At 44.0% G+C, this 22,246-nt stretch overlaps 1 protein-coding gene and 1 non-coding gene across 2 annotated transcripts in view; both read right to left on the bottom strand.

Moving 5' to 3' along the window:
• Positions 1-930: 930 nt before the first annotated feature.
• LOC139340366 (inactive dipeptidyl peptidase 10-like) overlaps positions 931-22,246 on the bottom strand; it is a 92,007-nt gene continuing 70,691 nt past the window's right edge. Inside the window, exons 6-26 of the mRNA XM_070976153.1 lie at positions 16,178-16,230; positions 15,792-15,873; positions 14,677-14,797; positions 13,902-14,056; positions 12,006-12,103; positions 11,785-11,908; positions 11,666-11,704; positions 10,499-10,606; positions 10,032-10,123; positions 9,899-9,946; positions 9,228-9,349; positions 8,171-8,218; positions 7,536-7,634; positions 6,383-6,452; positions 6,062-6,256; positions 5,450-5,504; positions 5,275-5,374; positions 4,491-4,549; positions 3,458-3,530; positions 3,258-3,331; positions 931-2,252 (exon numbers count right to left, since the gene is read on the bottom strand). Of these exons, the coding sequence (XP_070832254.1) occupies positions 2,115-2,252; positions 3,258-3,331; positions 3,458-3,530; positions 4,491-4,549; positions 5,275-5,374; positions 5,450-5,504; positions 6,062-6,256; positions 6,383-6,452; positions 7,536-7,634; positions 8,171-8,218; positions 9,228-9,349; positions 9,899-9,946; positions 10,032-10,123; positions 10,499-10,606; positions 11,666-11,704; positions 11,785-11,908; positions 12,006-12,103; positions 13,902-14,056; positions 14,677-14,797; positions 15,792-15,873; positions 16,178-16,230 (1,953 nt within the window). The 3' untranslated portion in view covers positions 931-2,114. The remainder of the gene's footprint in view (positions 2,253-3,257; positions 3,332-3,457; positions 3,531-4,490; positions 4,550-5,274; positions 5,375-5,449; positions 5,505-6,061; positions 6,257-6,382; positions 6,453-7,535; positions 7,635-8,170; positions 8,219-9,227; positions 9,350-9,898; positions 9,947-10,031; positions 10,124-10,498; positions 10,607-11,665; positions 11,705-11,784; positions 11,909-12,005; positions 12,104-13,901; positions 14,057-14,676; positions 14,798-15,791; positions 15,874-16,177; positions 16,231-22,246) is intronic.
• On the bottom strand, positions 17,281-17,354 carry trnan-guu (transfer RNA asparagine (anticodon GUU)). Its single transcript has one exon. It is a non-coding gene; the product is annotated as a tRNA-Asn (tRNA).

The following is a 22,246-nucleotide window of genomic DNA, read 5'->3' as shown; positions in this document are numbered from 1 at the left end:
TGGGACTCTTTGATTTGAAGGCTTTTCAGGGTGTCATATCATTATTTGGCCTCACGTACACATGACGCTTGATTGACATCACTTCCGTCAACCATCTCACCTCGTTGGCTCTTCCGCAGCGTCCAATCAAATCACACGAGCTTCATCAGCATGAGGAGTTTGGCTGGTTTGTCTCAGCTGCTGTTTCCAAACTCTGGGACGAACGTCGAACCTTCTGTTGAAGCTTGTAAGTGAAGCTGAATCTTATTTACTCGGAGTTCATTTATTTATTTATTTTTACAAGGTCGAGGGACATTAATCAGCATCACAGTAAATGTGCTGGCATTGGCTAAAAGGCTCGTTTTTGACTGTTGTCCCTTTGCCAGATGTTAAACTGGCCATTACCTGATGAGATTAAACAGACTCATGTTGTTATTATTCAGGAGATTTTCCCCGCGGAGCCAAACTGCTGCTGCTGCCGGAGACTGTCAGAAAATCCTCAGCTTTGTTTCAGCTGCAGATAAAATATCAAACAAATGTTAACTCTGTCAGCACTGTAAACTGAAGGCTGAGCCACGAGGAAGCAAAGAGTTATGGGATATGTCGGTGTTTATGATCTCAGTCGCTGGTTTCAAGTCTGCTTCACTTCAGCACCATGTTGTTGTTGTAAATTATGGTCCCATTCAGAGTAAAACAGACCATAAAGCAGGTGATCCTTTAGGGCGTAGCCACCTTTTGATTGACGAGTTGCTACCACAGTGTAGTCAGAGCCAATCAGGGTCCAAAAAAAGGTGGGTTTATGTTTCAGTCAGACTTTGTTGGAAGGAAATCTGTGAAACACACACATCACCCCGTTCTGCCTCTCAGCTTTAAGCTAACTGCTAAGCTAAGCTAACCGCCTCAGCTGTGACACACCTGCTGGTTTCCACACGATGCAACACACAGAAGAAAAACTGTCTGAACAATTTATTTCAGCGTATAAAGTTTCCCAAGAATACAAACGTCTACTGTGGACATCATGGCGAGAATGACAGTTTGACAGTGAAGCAAGTGCAGCAAAGGATCATGGGGTCTGAGAGTGATCTGGTTTGTAATGAGGGAAAGATTCGGTGCTCAAACAGAATTAAAGGACAAAGCTCAGTGTACACACAGACTGGTATCATTTCATTTTCTGCAAACACTTTTCACATTTTGGGATGTTGAACGCTACATGTGACGCTGAAGAGTGACGGAGGAAAAAGACTTCATCAGGACAGGAATCAGACGACCAGTGTCGTCGGTAAGAGAACAAATTATCATCACGTTGCCCTGAAAACAAATACTCTGATCAATAAAACCTCTATTACAGGATGAGTTTTATTATATATATAGAGAGAGAGCTCGGAGAGTTCAGAATCATAAAAAATAAATGTCCATCTGTAATTCAGCTCATCGTCCCAGACTGGGAGGTCTCTAACGTGGACATTCAGCAGGACAAAGACAGCAGAGTAAGTCAAATTAAAATACAAAGACGTCCCTCTGGACAGGAGGACCAGCTAGCTCTGCGAAGTGCTTATTGATTGAAAGGGCTGATCAGTGCAGGTAACGTTGATGGAGACGTGAATGTGATTAAAACCAAACAGCAGCTGCTTTTCATCGTCTGGTGAGGAAAATTAGGAATTTATCACTATTGAAGATGCAGATGCTCAGTCGATCCTCAGTGCTTCAGTATCTAATTACACACTATGCTGAGTGTTGCTCTAAGGGCTGAAATAACGACGGCTGTGATGAGGTAAAGGCACCCGCAAGTATTGTTTGATGACCACTCAGCTCAGAATCTGGTGTTTGATGAAATTGCTTTGTTTGCAGTAAATAGAAATCTTCACAGTAGATTACAGCGATCGGCTAAAAGTATAGCTTCAAATGGAAAAATACGAGTTTCTCTTATTCCCTGACATTTGTGCTCAGTTCATGAGACAAACATTACAAAGTATAATCTGAAGCTTTAGAATACAGCGACAACAACAGCTAACGTCACCTCTCCTCGCTGATGCTACGTATGTTACACACCGGAGGTCTTCCTCGCGCTCTGACTGTTTCACAGACTGCAGCCCTTCAGGAAAACGTTGGCTCGTGGCAGCAGCAGCTGCTGCGGGTTAGTCGTCCTCCTGAGGCGCCTCAGACACGACGACCTGCTCGTCCTCGAAGCAGCGCCTGAAGAAGGTGAGCGCCGAGTTCAGCATGTAGTGCTGGCTCTTAACGGAGGAAATACTGTGGCCTTCATCGGGGAAGATCTGGGCAGCAGGAGACAGACGGAAAGGAGTCAGAGTTAGAAAAATCTGTAGGCTAAACATGTAGCTGGAGCTAGCAGCTGATTAGCTTAGCTTAGCACAGTGACTAGAACGGCCTGGCTCTGTCTGAAGGTAACAAAGTCCTCCTCAGTCAAACACATCATGTCTTCTTTGTTTAATCTGGACAAACAGATTATTTCTTCCCAGTGGCCAATCGCAGTATTACAACCAAAAAGCATTTTTCCCATAGACCACCACTGTGAAAGATTTCAGTTATTATTAGTTATTACTCTTTGTCTTGTACATTTTTAAGCTGTGGAGGTTTAATGTTGTCAAACTTTTTCAAAGTCTGAATGACTCAGACTGGTTCACATCGCCCAGCTGGGCCACAGGCATGATGGGATTAACAGGACTGCACGTATTCAGTGGGTTGCATACTCCTGGAAGCTGTAAACCTTCTGGCCGATGCACCAGGGAAGCCCTTCTGATTGTACTGAGCAGCTCTTATGACACACCCACAGGACAGAGCCCGGCTGTTCACGTGCTAAGCTAAGCTAACTGACTGCTATCAAACTTCTCATGAAACTCTTAGCAAGAAAAAAGCTGTTGAGCTGCTGATCTTTGTGTCTCTGTCTGCTGGTGCTGTGCAGGGCTTAAACCAGGAGCTTTAACCTGATGAAGGCAGTAATACAACTGCACAACTCTCCAAATCAACTTTCCTCCAAAGTAAATGAAAAAACACTCATTTGTCAGCGTCTTCCAAAAGCTCTTTCTCTGCCTCCTCTGCTGTCAGCGTCCTCCAGATCCATCACAAATGACTCGCACAGAAATAACCACGGTGTCTTCTATCACACCTCACTCACCCGTCCATCGAGCAGATAACTCACGCTGCAGATGCAGACTCACGTGATTGTAAACAGACGACTGTTTGTGACAGAAAAATACTGTCTGACTGAATGCTGTTAACTCGTCTGACCCATAAACACAACGACATCTCTCCTTACTCACCTGGAGAGTGTAATTAACATTGGAGGCGGACAGCAGCTTGACCAGCTCAGCAGAATGCTGGAAGTGAACGGTGGCTGGAGAAAAACAGAAGAAGAATCAGTGAAGATTCAACGTGTGGCCAGCCAATCAGATCACTTCATGTTGAATCTTGTATAGACCTGTGATGCTCTATGTAATCTGTATCTGTGATTCGCACTCACCATCCGCCGTGCTGTGGATGATCAGGAAGCTCAGAGGACTCGGTGCTGTGATGTTAGTGAGCAGAGAGGAAATCTGCAGGAGACAGCGAGCAGTAAAATTAGCCTCCGCAGCCAAAAGCAGCGCCGTGACACCGTCTCACTGGAAGCTAACAAGTCGAGTTTAGATGACATTATGGGACAGAACTGCATATTCAGATAGAAACCCAGCGTAATCAAACAATTCTATAGGCTTTATTTTAAGGGAAATCATCTGTTTGGCTCAAATACTACAATACCCATCAGCCTCAGCCACTGACGCCATGGACAGGAAGTCAGTCAGCAGTACGAATCTTTGTCTTCTCGTGTCCATCATGGACGTTTTGTGATAAATCACCTGTCCGCAAAGCCTCAGAGCCTCTAAACCGCACCAGGAAGCACGTGCACGACACGAGCCCTGAGCTAAATGGAACGCAGCCACCGTTAATGTTATTGGTTACGCCTGAGCTGTGACAGGAAAACAAAACAAGGCCACAATGTGAAAGAGGAAGATCCACCTGCTCTGTGACGGACTGACACAGCCACACAAACAGCTTTAATGAGTTCTATTCTACTTTATTTGTTTTCTTCCATCACACAGCTGTCAAACACTGTAGGAACGACACGACTGGACTTCCAGCCTCTCCACTAATAGAAACTCGGCCATGAAACACACACCTCTTCCCTCTAGCTGCACACTTCCAGACAGCGTTAAGCCGTTACTGTCTGGAGAAGCCGTCTCTGCCTCTGGCTGACAGAACGACGGCTGCTACGCTCTCCAGATTCCACCCACCCTCTCTGCACGTGCCGCTCAGACGGCTGAGAATAACAGGTGGGCTCGGACGTTTCCTCTCAAGAGCTGCCGCTTTGAGCCGGCCGTTGAAAACTAAACAGGCTCCTGTGTCTCATCTACATGCTGATTGTCACGATAAACTGCTTCACACGAGTCTGGACTGGACTCATCAGCTGACGTGTTCCTGCTGTTGGCTCTACATGGAGAAAATAGCTGCAGTCATACTTGGTATTTGTGGTCCTCCTTTGCCGGCGAGCCGAAGTACTTCTCAGCATGGGCCGACCCTTTGTGAAGATGAAGAGAGGAAACGTTAATGAGCAGACACCGAGGTCTAATTAACTCACAGTTCATTCATGATAACGCTTCCACTTCCTCTCAATAAAACTTCCTCCCTGAACAACAGACAGTTTACAGACTGTTTACGGGCACAAAATGCTCCAGTTTTTTCTTTTTCTGACAAACACAGTACACATTTTTAAGCTGCTTATGTGCTTAATGAAAATGAATATTCCACTAATATTCCTGTTTACATGCAGCCGTGCAAACTCGTGCACATCTGAAAACCTGTTGATATCCAAGTCTTTCATAATGTTTAGAGTCGGTGTTTCTCCTTCAGACTGTAAATGTGGGCTTTTCTTTTCTGCATGCGTCTCTCTGAGCCTTACAAAGCCAGAGTCTTCATCAGGAGACGCTCCACTGGGAATAAGCCCTAATTCAGAATATCCAGATGGAATATGTTGTTTACACGAGTCGAATCAAAGTCAGACTGTTGTCATGATTGGAGTAATAGTGGAATATTTACGTGCATGTCAACAAAGTGAGTGTGACAAATGGAAAATGCCATTAAAGATTAATGCTGCTCCCCTCGCCGTCTCGTTCTTTAATGAAATCTGCTTCCATGAACGAGACTGTTCAAACACACGACAGTGAACACGTGTCGGCACTGACGCTACGAGCTCCAGCTGCACGTCACTGTGATACTGTGAGTACGTGCGACACTTCATCTCACCGTAAAGTCTCCAGTTTGTTATAGGAGCCACAGCGATGCCGCACTGGAACATGGAGCTGTGGGAGAGGAGCAGGAGCGAGGACAGAAATCCTCCGTACGCCTGCAGGAAAACAACATGGCCGCTTTAAAAGATGCAGACATTTCATCTATAGATTACATACAGAGGCTACGTTACCTTTCCATAAACTCCAACTTTGTTGCCATCGATGTAGGGAAGCCTGACCAGGTGCCTGAAAGGTTAAAACAACAGCAGTGATCCCTTCCTAATGAGACTACACATACAAATTCAGACAGTTTGGATCTGAGAAGGCTTATCAGCATTTCTCTCAGCAGGAAGAAACAACTTCACAGCCAGTTTGAACAGGAGGAGCGACTCCAGTGACCAATAACGAACGTGATAATCGTATTAAAACAGACCTTTAAAAACATGAACTTAAGCAGCTACTCACTGACCTGGTACAGCTAGCTTAGACCATGAAGCAAGCCAGAGGTCCTCACACTGAGGCTTAGCAGTGGCTAACCAGCTAATATGTCACAAACTTTGGGGTTACTGCAGGGCAGATTTCTCCTCTTCTGACAGAGTGTGAACTGGTGCATATCAAAGTGTAAACACTGACACACTGACACTTCACATGATTGTACCAGTTCATGTGTTTCAGCTCAACACCAGTGTGGAGATTTAAAGACATGCAGCATGAATGCATTACTTTTTAATGGATCATTACTGCAGTAATCACAAGTTATATATAGTAATACATACATAAATAAATGAATATACAGATCTTACTCCAGAGCTGCGATCTGGTCCTGGACGTCCACCGTTCCCAGTCTGTGGTGGACCTCGTGGAGGATCCTCTGACCCTGGAAGCCGCTGCCCCGGCCGTCCACACGAGCCACGATGACGCCATCCGAGCTGACGAGCACTGAGCCCCAGCTGAGAGAGAAGCGGTCGCTCACAGCCTGACCACCGGGGGCGCTGTCACTGTGAAAGCATGAGTTTAGACCCTTCAGCGGCTCAACAACTCAAAATAAACCCAGACTAAACGAGCGTGCATGGTGGCTCGTGCTCCTTAAAGTATTAAATGTATTTGAAAATGAAACTACGTACAGAATCAGTAAAAGTGGGTGCTCCTTAGTTTCATCCAAATTTATCGGGACAGTTAACTCCAGACGAAGTGCTGCAAAACAAGTCAACAGCAGAATTTCATTTGTAGTCAATAATAAATTTCCTGCAACGCATGTTTCTAACTCACAGCTTAACATGGTGTCACGCTCTGCACGTCGTGCAGTTTGAATGGTTTCACTTCACTTAAGCTTAGTCTTTAAGTTTTATGTACATCACAGCAGAAACAGACAAGAGGTCTTAAGACTGAGGAAGTCTTTCAGAAACCTGTTCTGCAATGTGAAGTGAGAGGTGTTTAAATGAAGTCACAGCATCGTTGTTTGAGGCTTTGACTGGTGTGACCCTGCAGGGCCAAGATGTAATGACAGCACTGCCAGCAGAGGGTCAGTGAATGCATCATTCATCACACCTGATGAAGACCCCGAGGACTGAAGATGAAGTCTATTTAATGAATTTACATGGCGGACATTCAGATCTTTTTCAGTCTCTCCAGGTGAGTCATGCTGGAAACCATCACACCTGTCACCAACAGCCCGGAGCTTCAAGTTTGACCTTCTAGCAGCTCCCACAGGTTTTCAGCTAAATGCTAATGTCAGCATGCTAATAAGTTAGCAATGACGATACTAACATGCTAATGTTTAGCAGGTGCAACGTTTGCAGCATCTTAGTATTGGAGCGGCCCTGCAATCGGCTGGCGACCGGTTCAGGGTGTACCCCGCCTCTCGCCCATTGTAGCTGGGATAGGCTCCAGCCCCCCGCAACCCCCAAAGGGATAGGCGGTATAGATAATGGATGGATAGTATTGGAGCTAAACACAGAGCAGAGCTGAGGCTGATGGGAGTCATTCGTTCTGCAGGTTCAGAAACCAAAGTGCTGGACAGATCTTGTGTGCATGGAAACACGTGTATGTGAAAGGTTGCACCCTTGAACTTTAACCTAAATTTGGTTCTTCAACCTCCTGATTATAACTCATTAACTGAGCCGGGAGAGAGCGAGAGGCAGTCGGTGGAAGAAGCTGCTTGTAAACATGGTGATAGTGGAGGAGGAGATAATACAGACGAGGCTGGAGGGCAAGCTGAAGAAAAACAAATCATTATCATAATATGAAAAGTTTGCACATCGTTAAAACGTCTCATACCATAGTTGTGGATTTGTACAGTTCTTCTTTCCCACTTGGGTATCGTCCTGTTTCTCAGAGCATGTCTCAGTACTGTGTTCTTCTCCAGAGTCTTGTGCTCTGTGACATGACAGGAAAGAGGAACGATTACCTCCTAAAACTCTGTTCAGATGCATCATCAAACACGCAGGAGTCACACTTAAAGTCACACGAGTCAAGAATCTGCGAGACGATGCACTGACGTGTCACCGAGTCCATGTCAAACAGCACGGTAACAGACGACGTGCGAATGATCCACATCTCTCAACCCGCAGCCTGTCGGGGCGGAGGAGGATAATCGTCCCCAGACGCTGCTCTGAGTGCCTCTGATGCACACGCAGAAACATTTCAGGCACTTAACGCTTTAACCTTAATTGCATCCTCACATGCAGCTTTTTCCACAGCCATAAGTAAACGTCTGTTGTTGAATTTTGGCTGAACGACTCTTGATCTTAGTGGCTTAATCTCCACAGATGAGCTGATCGATTGATGCACTTTCAGACACAGAAGGCGCAAAAATCAAACTCTGCCAAACCATAACAAATAAATATGATGTAACTGAGTGAAAGTGTCAAACTAGTAAGTTGGTTCAGGTTGGTGGATGCCAGAGCACTTACTGTTCACATCAGTCAGTTTGTGGAGAGTAGTTTGTGGTATTCCAGGACCTGAGGGGGAAATAAAACGTCAGGAAGTTCATCTGACATTTCAGTAACAAGGGTTTCATCAAGACATCGAACCTGAAGAGACTAAAAACAAAAAGTAAATATCAGGAAACTAGAAGGGCGTGAAAGATAAAACACACTGAAGCAGAGGCGCCTCTTTCCCGCCTCATTATTATTTTTTTTTTTTGCAAACAGACGCCTGCAGATGATTTTATCTGGGACTTATGAGCTGAAAACACAAAGGGACCACAGCATGAGGCCTTAGCCGAGTCCAAGTTCAACAGAAACTGTTAACAAACTGAATGTTTTCATGTTTTCTCTGAAGGTGTATCTATGTGTTCTCCAAAAAAAAAGGCAATTTATTGTATTTATCTGCATAAATATCTCCAGCTACATTCATGAAATCTACATTTTGGCCAACTATATTCCTATTTAACATGCCTATACATTAATTTTGGCTTTATATCTTAATAATGAGGTCATTTATTATATTTGTCACTTCAAACTGTGTGTAAGGCCTGTATAGAGTATGTGTTTTTATTTAAGGAATACTTTGACGGCAGCCGTCTGAACACTGAGAAAAGCTCATCGCAGTCCAAATAAATGCAGGGATTATTTTTAAAACCTTGTTTGTGGATGAATCCTCACTATGTTGCTGTAAATGTTCATGTTCTGAGCGTCCTCGGTCAGTGCTAATGCTCATCAAAAGCATGTCAGCCTGCAGTCGAGCTTGTTTCTAACGTTTCAGCTTCTATTAATAAATCAATGATTTACTGACTGGACTCAGCAGACATGGAAGATCAAGACTGAGACTCTAACAGTAAATACAATTAAGATCGAAGGTTTAATAAACAATGAAATGACCCTCTGTCAACATTTCAGAGCCACTTGAGTGTTTGAAGTGTTAATGAACCAACGTGCGGCTCTTCAGCAGGCTGCGTTCCTGCAGTTTACATCCGCGTTAGGCAAACCTGCCGTGAAGCGCTCCGTCCTGGGCTCAGTGACGCCTTACCTCTGCAGCTGAGCAGAACGTGCTGATAGTCCGGACTGAGGACGCTGTCGTAGAAGGTGCACTTTGATTTGAAGAGGGAGCAGGTGAGGCACGCTTTATGGAAGGGATCCACGGTGGAGACTCTGAGGAAAACAACCAAGACACGTGAGAGAGGATCTGAAACCTCAGACAAAATCAATCTGCGCCTGAAGAAAATTCAGTAATTCATAGTATCAGCAGTGTTTTAGTGCCACTCAACATGAGACGAGATCACTGCATGAAACATGTGACTCTAACATCCAATGAAGCTGCTGCTCAGCTCCAGAGAGGATTCAAATATCAGACATGTGTGGAGCGAAGAAGAGACCGGAGCCTTCGTCACATCAATGCACGCGGAGAAAACAAACAGCATATCTCCAGCCATGATTGAGACTCAGCCGGTGCTGAATTAATTACGTCCATTATGTCTCATCTTCAACACACCCAGTGAATATTAACACAGCTGTAGTGGATGGAAACACACATCAAAGATAAAACACTCTACAGCCGCTTCGCTCATATCTGGCTGGTTAACGTGATTTTTATTAATATTGTGTGTTTAATATTCACCATACAGACACTAGAGTGATATCAACCAGTCAAATAAGCACATTTCCCATCATGTGCTATCCTTAATAAACTCAGTGTGGTACCTGTACAGGTGCCGCTGTGTCGATCCCTCCTCTGTGCTCAGGAAGTAACTGAAAAACATCAAATTGACCTGTTAGTCGAGAGTTCGTGCTGTGTGTTCTGTCACACGGCGTGGGATTAGTAACTCCTGCTTACACTGAGCTGGTGCTCTCATCGTACGCCAGAATCTGAGTCACTTCCCAGCTTCCTGAGGTCAGGTGGCGGATGTTGACCTCTCGACCCTCAGACTGAGGAGCAGCAGAGAAAGCCTGTTAGCGTGCTCTTTCAGGGATGCATCAGTAACCCGGCCTTGACTCTCAATGTTAAACTTATTGTCTCGACAGAAACTGAGTTAATGTGGAACAGCGCCTCCAGTGCATCTACTGTACAACCCTGTTCATTTATTCAAGCGGACGTCTTCTTAATTCTCTGGTATTCCAGGAAATAGAGTTAGGATATATAATTCAAAATGATGAGGCTTCAAAATGGAAGCGGTATGAATAATTGGACGGCCGTCACTGCAGGCGGGACAGATAAGGGGACGGGGAAAGCACACAGACACGTGTTTCATTTAAACAGCCAACTGAGCGCATTCGTTTATCAAAAGTTTGTAAAAGTCTTACGAGGTTGGAGATCATGGTGATGTGGCTGAACGTCCCGCGGTCACCGTGCTTTAAGGGCATAGTGATGAAGAACGCGGTGCAGTCCTTGGAGAACACTGGCTCCTCGTTCTGGGAAAGAGACGGAAAAAAGTCACTTTTAGACATTTCCACACTGCAGGACTCCACCAGTCTTTTCCTCCAGGACACCCAGTGTCCCCCATCCAATCCACACCCAAACCCTCAGCTTAAACTGAAACTCCTGAATGTTAGAGACACTTTGTCTCTGGCTGGATTCCAGACTTACTTTGGAGGTCCATGTGGAAAACCTGTCAAGCAAACTGAAGGTCAAAATTGGATTTCTGAATAGATACAAATGGTTTGTCTTCCATGAGGACAAAGACCGTCACAGCTCTACAGCTCCGTCTGTCTGTCCGTCCGTCTCCGTTTCTCCCTCCACTTAAAACCTCCTGACTACTCGTTTCTCACTCGCTGCTGTGTCTGAGAAAAGTTGAGGTGGTCCTCCATAACAGACAGACAGAGTGGTGAAAAGGACCAAACGTGTCAGCTCACAGCAGTTAACACGTTTACTATTCAAACACTGTGCTGCGTGCAAATGAGATGAGCTCCCAGAAAATAAATGACTTACATTTTCTGTTTTTTTTAATGTTTGAATTATTTCAATCACACTTTATGTTTAAAGTTTATGCTTAAACTGTGTGTGTTTATCATATGTATTTTTCTAACCAGGTCTCGATCTCAATGATGAACTGTTTAAAAAAGGGATTAAATGAATTTAAGCATCTTAAATAGTTTCATAGTTTCCGATTAAGTTGAAAAAGACAAAAGATTTTCTTCTGGCATCACTGATCTGATAGAATCGGCTTGTCCGGAGGAATTTTTCTGATCTGGTCCACTTTAAAGGACAATAATGGACTTAAAACAAAATGTTTTGTTCAATTAATGATGTTTCATGTTACAATTCAAGCATTTATGTCCGGATTTCTTTTTAAAAGAAACTCAGGGCAGCAGATTTGTTTTCCATGTGAACCATTTGAGGAGTAAAAGTAATCCCCCTCCCTGTCAGTGTTTTTGCTGCCCTCCATTAGTGCCTCCTCTCTGTTCATGTGGCTGTATTTCACATTTGGGCGCTTCACTTCATGCGAGGCCTTTCTGGAGCGACGCACTCACCTGGCGATCGAGCCACTTCTCTGAGGTCATCACGTGTTTCTGAACAGGAAAGATCACGTCAGCACAAAACACTTGGCTAAATGTATATTTTAGAAGAGTCTTCACAGTAAGCTGCTCGCCTTCGTGCAGTCGCCCGTCGTCACGTCACACAGCGAAAGGATTGACATGTTTTGAGCTCGATTCACCCAACGCACGCTCAGCCTCTCGTGCCCCACCCACTTCAGCATGGTGACGTAGTACTCGCTGAGGAGGACAAACAGGAAGCAGTAACCAATAAAAGCAGACTGGATCCGTAGATAAAAACAGAATCAGGCTGAGTTGAGTGAAACTGAAATCACACCTCTTTTCAAAGCTGTCAGGAGGTCTCAGCTCGGTCGTCAGGGAGCTGCCGTCCACAGTGACCACGTAGAGCCTGACGGTGGGGTTGATTTGACCCATCTGGAGTAAAAAAGGTTCAAACGTATGATTACATTCACCGCACGCTGCCCTTGTTTTCTATTTTTATGTGCTGTTATCCTGAACAGTGCCGGTAGGACTTAGTCACAGAGAATATAATGGAATATGAGCAGAGAACAAACTGGGTTGTTGTACACCGAGCGAGCCCCAAGGCCAGTCACTCATTCTCCTTCGCCTCCCTCCAAACACAGCTCATTAGTCAACAAGGGAAGAGACCTATCACAAGCATGGCAGTCTCTATTGGGCACTTACGCCCTCTTAATTTTACTGGTTATCGTTCATGTCTTCTCCAATCCTTCACTTTCTGCTCTTCTGGAAGTGAAAGAGCTTCTTGAAAAACTGTGTTCTGTTTTAATGAAAATGTTTGCAGCACATTACATGACAGGCAACACGTCTGAAACCTGCCACCGCTCACGCTGAAAGGAGAATAAGTCCAAAACTATTCTTTTCTTCTTTAATAGCAATGTTACTACAGTATCATATGGCACAGAGTATATAGTACACTATAGTACACAGCTTAGAGTACACACTGACCATCAGTAACCACTGTATAGATGAACTCGTACACTGTGTTTCCAGATCTTGTCATGATTCAGCAATTAAGAGTTAATCACATGTCACATATATCCACACGCAGCTAAGATGCTGAGCATGGTAAATAGGACTTTTAACCGCAGCACGCTGCTAGCATGACTGCAGACTGTAAGTCTTGATGTTCTCAATATCGATATGGCATCGGCTTCAGAAAATTAAGTGCTGTCCAGGCCTTAATGGGTTTGTCTCTGAGACAGTAATTAGATGTTTCCTTAAGCGTGGATGCATGATAGCCATGAAGGATACTCTGCAGGGTATTACTTTACTGTGTGCTGACTGATGAGGAGATTCCCACCGGCACATTATCCCCCAGCGACTGAAGCAGAAGTGTGACTGACGGCAGTACAGCATCAACGCTCTCACAGAGCAAAGGAAAGGGATGCCAATTAAATCTCTCCTTCGTTTAGTCCCACAATATGATAACAATGACCCCACTCAAGGGTTTAAGCAACGTAATCACTGTGTGTGTGTGCGTGTGTGTGTGTGTATGTGTGCATATAGAACATTTTTACACACTGTGTTTTAGGGAAGGCTCCGATCAAGGACAGCGCTTTGCTAATTACAAGCCCTCCTAAGGACGCCCTCCCCCCCGTGGTTCTGAACTGACAAATAAGGTTGCTCGGCACCTTTTGACCCCCATTCCACCAGTTTTCCACAACCCATCTTCCATCTTAGAGGAATTTGATACGCTAAACATCCGCATCAAAGGATGGGAGGTGTGTTAGCTTGCCTCGCTGAAGCATATCACGTTCCTATCCCCGCCAGCACCGCAGATCCCTACAGGCACCCCCCTTCAAAGGAAGCAAGTCACCATCAGATAAACCAAATAAGAAAAGGATTCAGTAACCTTCATGGATAAACTGAGGCACAGAGCCTGTAGTTGTATTACTCATAGCGCTGCTTTAACACAATGAAGCTATGTCCCTGCTTCTGATTCTTTCTAGCGCTGCTCTACAAGGCTCGAGCTGGCCAGAAGGTTTTGGATACTGATGCTGGATTCAGTTCTGGCTGTAAACAATGTTTGTAATTAAGAATATTGGAGTTAGTGTATGTTACTCTCAGCTGAATATGTGTGTTGGCCATCTGTTCTTTGTTTTAAAAGAAGGCTCCTCTAACTGGAATAATCGGCGTGTGAATACCCAGAATCAGTGCAGTCATGTCGTGTGTAACCAGCTGTGAGTTCCACCTTTGGATAAGGGTACTCCTTCCCTCTGGGGTACAGCGAGCCCGTGAAGCGGGGCAGGAGCATGTTGGGAACCAGGGAGTCGTTGATGGTGAGGTAGGCCAGTCTGGAGCCGTCAGGTGACCACCAGTGAGCCACCTGTGTGTGCAGCACCTCCTCTGGAAAACCAAGAGAAGACTGAGTCACACGTTCTGAGCTCAGCTGCTTATTAACCACAAAATGTGAAGCCCTTTAGCCTTTACGCTCCTCTGTGGTTAACATATATTATTAGTTTAGATGTAAATGGATGGCAGGTTAAATAATGACTGACTCCTCAACTGAATGAGCTGATCGATTCACTGCATAACGTACACGTTTTAATGCTAAATTAAAGAGATAATGATGTGAAGATGTGCAGAAAACACAACAGACCATGCACTTGATGACTTCTTTCAAGCTTCCACTAAGCCTGAGGTTTTCTTTGGTTTGAGCTCTAAAACTACTCGATGGTTGGGTAAAGCTCATCAACACTGCACAGAGAGTAGCCTTCACTGTTCATAGGAAACAGGCTGAAACGGCGGTCTCATGTATCTAAGTCACTCTTTTGACCCTGACATCCATCCACATGTTCTGTAGATAATATAAAAAAAACAACATGACTTCTGTCATCTGCTGCTGCTGCACTGCTTTCTTCAGCTACAGGAGAGCCAGATTGTGTAGGGGACACATGATTTCTTCTATCTGTCCTTGAACTCCACCCACTGTGCCGCGCTGTGTGGCGCCTCAGCTTCTCTCTTACCCTCATACAGCCAGTCTGCGATGCCGTTGAAGACAACGCCCTCCTGTCCGGAAGACGTGAGCCTCCACGAGCTGCTCTGAACGTCCGTTTGGTAGTAAATGTTGTTTTCAAATATATAAATCTGTGGGATAGAGAGGAAGTGCCACAAGCTGTGATTCATTCAGTGCAGGACACGTGAAGATGTCACGTAGATGCATCATCTTTTATGAATTAGAACGCAGCTCGGACAGTGGTCTGCTGCTTGGCACGTCTTCTCGTCTATGTCCTCCTCCTCCTGATCACAAAACCCAGCTCATCTGCACGCACTGGTGACCTGAAGTATGTCGTTTTACCGTACCTGTGGTTTGCAGACAGGCACAATGCTAACATTGTATTTTGCTGTCTGATGATCCCTGGTGAAGGGATCTCACTCGGATAACATGCTCATCGATCGACACATATTCAGTAACTGCTGTCATCTCTTCTGATAACACAGACAAATATGCCAAGGAGAGTTCACAAGCGCTGAATACTTCTTTATCATTAGCGGTGTGAAACACTGCTGCAGGGCCTCCTGGAGAACAGCTTCCACTGCGGGCAGGTAGAAATACTGAGGAAACGAGATAAATATGCTATCGCATGCTTAATTACTTTCCTTGTCTGCACTGAAGAAAATAATGGAGTGATTATTCTGTGCAAAACACTCTGCCCGACAAAGGCATTACTCACAAAGAGAGCTTTGGCCGCCCAACAAGATGTCTTCCAGCAGCCGTGTGATTAGTTAACCGTTGCTGGTTTCTTTTCAAATAATTGTTTTCTTTAAGGGGAGTTTGTCTTTCCTCTCAAGTCAAAAACAGCCTGTGATCCGCCTTCACGTAGAACAGGCGCTTCATCGAATGCAATGATTTATACATCAGTGGTGTTCACCTTTCTCCATGCAGCAACGTGTTTTCATCTGAAATGAATGTTTAGGGCTGCAGCTACATCTGCTGTTCCTGATTATTTTCTGAATAACTGGATTAACTCTTGGGTCTACATTATATTCTAGAGTGTCTTATATGATGTTTGTATGTATGTGTGTCTTTATATGAATAATGGAAGATGAGTTCAAGTGATTTGACCAGGTCAATACTCACCAGCTGCTGACCATGAACGCCCCATGAGGCAAACTGGAGGACTGAATCGGACACCTCTGGAGGATTCAGCTCCCGCACCTCTCTGATGTGAGGACAATTAAAAACGTGACACATCAGAGCAGGAAGCATTTAGATGTGCCTTTAAACCTCAGAGCAGAGACAATCACTGCAGATTCACAGGTTGAATCATTTTCAGGTGAATAATGTTAATGAAATTAAGTGAGTTTAACTGAATTTCATCAGGAAGATACATCAGTCCACTTTAAACTGAATCTGATTTTATCTGAGGGTTTGATTTGTCTCAGCTGATTTTATAGAAATGATTTGATATGTTTGTCCTTAATTTGGGTTAAATGAAAGAGAGGTCCTTTAATGATGGTCGTTACCTTGTATACAGGTTGTAGATCAGGTATGATGCCAAGAAAGAATGCTGGTAGACCTGAAAGACAACAAACGAAAAAACAATTCAAAGTTATTATGAGACCTTTGTTCTTCCCCCATTAATGATAATTAGGCCTCATCAGCCCAGAAAAACAAGGAAACATTTCAAATAATCATGACTAATACTGTAGATTCATCCAAAGATTCATCATCAGGACGGATATTCCACTATAATTTCAGCCTCTGGTGACAAAACAAAAAAACATGATGCAAAAAGATTCTGAGAGGATTTTGTGATTATGTTCTGTGATGGAGCACCAGCTTCTCCTTTACCAGCTTTGTGTGCTTCAGTTAGATATTTCCTGGTTTTTCTTCCTGTTCTTGTGCAGAATGAGCTTCTCTGTCAGCACTTTGAATTGCCTGGTGTATGAATTGTGCTATACAAATAAATTTGCCTTGCCTTGCCTAATAACAGAGCATAGTGCTCAGGAGCATTATGGGCACGCCCTGCTCCTTCAGTCTGACCCTAAAAACTAAAACTAGAAATAATGGAATGAATCAGTTTTAAAGCGTCTTCTCCAGGCTGTTTTACTTACACATTGCATTACAGAAAGAAAATTGTGGTTTAATGAGCAGCATGCACTGGAGCTAACTGACCAGCGACTGGGCCCACTAAGCATTATCTCAAAAGTCCCATCAACAGAGTGACATTATCGGCTTCACACACTTCATTAACTCTGAAAAACAGCATGTGGGTCTTTACTGATTGCCACCTCAATGGCTAACCAGATAGAACATATATTGGAGCAGCTGAGACACATTTTCCTTCTGTGGCAGAGACTAATGCTAGCTAGGCAGATTTCCCACTGCTTCCAGGCTTTGTGCTAAGCTAGGCTAACAATGTCCCAAACACATTAGATTCAACTTTATTGTCATCAGAGTGCAACACAGAGACAACAAAACATAGTTTAGCATCTACCCAGAAGTGCAAATAGTCATAATATCCAAAAATATACATATATGTAGGCAGTGCAAGTGGCATGAAGTGTAAACAGTGTGTCAGACATTGGCTGATTGTGTTATCAGGTACGTGATGCACAAAACACACCGTCCCTGGGTGGGCTCGAACCACCAACCTTTCGGTTAACAGCCGAACGCGCTAACCGATTGCGCCACAGAGACTGCCCACTTCACATCCAGATAAAATTGATTCTGTGAGAACATACACAACCCAAAAGACATAATTTCTGCACAAACAACATTCAAACGTTCCTTTTTCAGAAAAGACATCAATACAACAAAACATTAAAAACATCCTTTACATTATGAGGAGTCCATATGGTGCCTGCAGCCGACAACAAAGCCCAAAGTGGATAAATGGATAAATTATGATTAATTTGCTGTGGCAAAACTCTCATTAAAACCTTGCAAATAAAAGTGAGGCTGGAAAGAACCCAAGAGGTACTTAAACTGTATAATTTCACATTATGGTTCATCTTAGATGATTATTTTGCAATTACCTGTAAATAAGTGCATTTGAGCATGAAATGTTGATATAAATTCCACTCCGCTGTACCACATATTTAGAGTCACTTTACCGTTCTTGAGCATCCACTGCACGTGCAGTGAAGTGACCAGAGAACGTCCACTCACAATGCTTTTGTTTCAGGATTCAATTAGATAATGGTTCAAAACCTGAGAGCCTCTGCATGCTAATCAGCTGAGGCATTAGCATAACAATGTTACAGTAAGCTCACCCCACAGCGATATGATAAATACTGTAGAGCCACTCATTCCCCTCAGCAAAAGATCAACGGTGCACAGGATGGAGTCTGCTGGCTGATCTACTCGCCACCCAGCCTTCACTCCTAATTTGGACTTTCCTCTTCACTGTACAAGAGAGAATTCTCCTGGAAGGAAAAATGAAATTGTATTTGAACTTGACTGCTCTTCTTCTCCTCCTTCAAAAAAAGACGTCAACATCATTCTGCAGACAGCCTTCATACAGCGGGTGACAGCTCTGTGATGACTCCTTGATAAGGCTGTCAGTGATGGTGACACATGAGAGGGGAGGGTGTTGGGAGATGTGCAGCGAGTAACAGGCCGGTTTAGACAGCAGCTGCTAACGGCAGCTACATGCCACTTGTAAACACTTTAATTCTTAGTGTTTGCTGTATATATCTTAGAAAAGCACATACATGGTGTTCGCTGCATCGTCAAACCTGCAGCAGAAAAGCACTTTAATGTAAATACAACAATCTGCCTCTTAATTAGTGCTTTTCTCTCACATCTGAGCCTTTCACTGAGAATCTGTTTCACAAGCTGGAAGGCTTCGGAAGGTTGAGAGGGTGGAAAGGAACGAAACATGAAAATATATGAGTGGGAAAAGATAAAAGGTGCATGGATGTATGTTGTAAACTGCACTCTGCGCAGATTGTGGAGGGCTGCATTTACATATTGAACAACAGGGAGAAATGCAGACAGAGCTGGAACTTTGTATTCACCATTCGAACACAATTAAAGCTTCAGTGTTTGATCTCGAATGATCCAAGAAAATTCAATGTGCACGGCGGGTCGCAGAGCCAACATGCAGGCTCGTGCATCAAGCAAGCTGATTGGCTGACGTCCTTTAGGGAAGTTATGTCTCCCTGCATAGTACTGCCACATGTGATCTGAGACTATTCCTCTTCAAGATTCCTAATATCGTTGGCCGTATTCTCATTGTCCCGTCCATTTTTTTTTGTGTATTTTACAGACGTAGGCTCGTGGTTCATTGACAGCACACAGTCCCTGTGTGCTTCTCAGAATGGCTTCCATATACATTCTCTCATTTGCAGCCCAGAAAAGCAGAATTCCATCCGAAGTTCTTCACTATGCTCGAAATGATCGACACTGTACGATGTGCTTGCACATGATCCTGAAGGCCACACGTCTGGCTTCATCGCACTGCCTCTTCAATCCCTCACAAACAGATCTGTGTTGTTTGTTTGTCTTTGCAGTCTTGGCACAATTAACTATACATATGGGCAGTTTCAGGACGGCCTCTGCTTGAAGGCATCTGTGGTGTTGTGCTCTTCAAATCCTGCCTACTTTCTTATCTGCGCACATCAAGCCGAGCCAATGACTGGCTCTTCCTTTAAAGCATACTGAGCCTTCGCTTGGGAGGCAACATTAGATCAGGCGACTTGACAATCCATCTTACCATTTTCCAAGAGTTGCACTTTTGGCTGAACCAATCAGTCAGCGTTCTGAGGAACTACTGGCAGCTGTGGGCGGATGAGGCGTAGGTGTGACGACAATGTCACGGCTCCTAGAGAGGTTAACGTAGAAGCTGCTGTAGCATCAGCGATCTCAGAAGTGGAAAGTATTTCTTCATTAAAAGAAGAGCAGATACCGACACTGAAGGCTTCCTGGATGGAAAAGATGTTTTTCGCTCTTTTCCCGACTGGCTCTGGCAAGACTTTCTCTTCCTGTTGATCTGAATGGTTGGTGTTAGCCCATGACAGACAGATGGTTCGTCCAATCACTTGCCAAGTATTTGTTTAAAGTACCTGCCCTTTTCCAAACAGTTTCCATGGACATTTTCCCAGATGGTTGAGTATGACAAACCATCTGGTGCGTCAGGTTATAACGAGCCCTGAAGCTGAAAAACTGTTTCTTGTCCATCAGCTGAGGTGTTTGTAAAGAGCTGTCATGGTGGACGTGTGACAGTAGAAGACGTTATTAGTGAGATTAACAATGGCTGCACTCCAAGACCACGCTATTATGGTGCGGGCTCACTGGCATAACTTTCTGGAACTTAATAACTTAATGGAATGGAGCCATAATTAATATTATTGATTACACATCTGTCCTCACTGTTGTGACAAGTCAAAATTCAGCTTACTTGGGGCCTATCGAATGACCCGCTGCCGTCAGTAAACGAGTCCGTGCAGTGTGTCGAACATCGTGACCGCACCATATGATGTGATGTGAGGAAGCATTCATTGAAAATTATTTCATAAACTCTCAAGTTGTGATGATTAACAAATGAAAATCCAATCCTTTAGAAGGAGTTTCATACCCTTTGAGCACCACGAGGAAAACGCTGGAAGTTCTGAGATGTATAGAGACATTTTTAATTGATGATGATTTGAAGTCTGGCAAAGAAGAATGTGGCTCATTAAACCATTTCTGTCTGTTTCTCTCAGAGATCAACTCTCCTGAATGCTTTAGCAAAAGATTATGGGTTAATTAGTGCCTTTTGTTTATTTTCACACTATAATTTCATTATCGAAATGAATAAAAACAGATACTCCGTGACAGCTGCAATAAGCAGCACCTCAGTAATTATGTGAGTGTACGTGTACAAGTCATGAAAAATGCCTTTTGTATTCTGCACAGAAGGCTGCTGACCATAAAAAAAACAGTAAGATTTATGGAAACCTTTGACGCAGCAGTATAGCACAGTAGAGACTTGGCATGATTATGATAAATTCATAAGACAGCCGGAGACAGTGGTGTAGCAGCAGGCCATTACTCTCCATAGATCCACGCCGTCACTCCGACGATGAACACATCTGCTCCGTCCATCTCAGGAAGAGACAGCACCGCGAAAACTCTGCTGTCTCAATCCCATCGAGCTCACACAGCTCATTATCAGGCCTGCTGAGCTCACCCACACTGAGGTGTTCCCGCGGCCATCGAATCACAGGACGGAGCAGCGCAGAAGAAGTGGTAATCTCAAGCAGCTTCTGGGAGACAACACTCAACTCTTATTCTAGTCACAAAAGGTAGACAGAGTGCATTTCTACGTACAGCGCTTCTCTACCTTAACGGACAAAACGCTTCACAGCTGGTCCCTCATTCACAGTCATGCTCTCTCATTTATTATACTGCGCACTTGCTTTTACCATTATGCATGCAGTGAGCGTGGAGCTGCAGGGATTAGTCTGTGAACATCAGGTCCGTAATTCAGTGAGATGTAACTAGACAATAGTTGTTTATTTAGTGATTGTGAGAAACATCTACTCTATTCAGTGACAATGTTTGTGAAGGGAGGCGCTGCACTGCCATCAGTGGTTTGGTTTAGGCAACAAAAGCACTTTGGTTAAGGTTTTTATATATGAACCAAGACCAGAATCTACACCATAATCTATCCCTGACCAGAGCCAAGTGCTGCGAGCGGCTGAAACATTTCAACTTCATCATGCAGATATTGTAGGAAAACAAATGATGTTCATGGATATAATTTATCTCCTCTCTGTATGCGTATAGATATGAATGTTTGTTTATGGTGTGTGTCAGCGTCTCAGAAGTCAGACATGTTGGTTCCAGAAGTATTTTTATAAGCGTAGATTTCTCTTTTCATGAAACGCCCAAATAATAGTTCATATCCTGCATAACACAGGCGCCGCATAAATAATGCAATGACGCTACAGCTTAATGTTGAGGCTGCCAGATTTGATTATTTCAGCTTTTTCTGAGTCCCACTGTTTTCAGTACGGCAGGTGGCTGTGAATACTATGATACTCATGAGCCTCAGCCAATGTTCCTTCAGTCAAGAAGTCAGTCTGAGTGACGACTGTCTGGAAAACACTGAACTTCGAACCACAACTAAGAGCTTTAAGCTGTGAGGCTGGATTGAAATGCTCACCCTGAGCTGTAGTTTATTTCCATATTTTTACATACACTGTTGTTTGTTGACAATATGAAAAATAAACAGCAGCCTTATTCTTTAATTTTCAAAAATGCAGATTTGTCTTTTTCCACAAGAAAGGAAACAACTCAGGAGCCAAATGTACTTTAAAAATGTGATTCTCAGCATGCATTTCATCTCTATTTGGTGATAAAAAGGAGGATCCATGCAACATGCACAGCAGCTGATTAGCACTAATTCACATGCAGTTTCGTCCTGGAAGTGGGAAAATGTTGTATTCACAGTCAGCTTCAGGGTCCATCTTAGATGTGTTAATGCTAAAAACAAGTGTGTAAGGAGAATTTCAGCTGTGTCTGAAAACAAGTCACTTTGTGGTTTGAAAGAGCTTCTCTCCCTTACAGATGGTTGCTAACAAATGTCCTCTGTATGCTGCAAT

This window comes from Chaetodon trifascialis, chromosome 12, assembly GCF_039877785.1.
Source record: "Chaetodon trifascialis isolate fChaTrf1 chromosome 12, fChaTrf1.hap1, whole genome shotgun sequence".
Classification (NCBI taxonomy): Eukaryota; Metazoa; Chordata; class Actinopteri; order Chaetodontiformes; family Chaetodontidae; genus Chaetodon; species Chaetodon trifascialis.
Note: the sequence above shows the minus strand (reverse complement) of the source record. Positions and strands in the feature narration are given on the sequence as shown.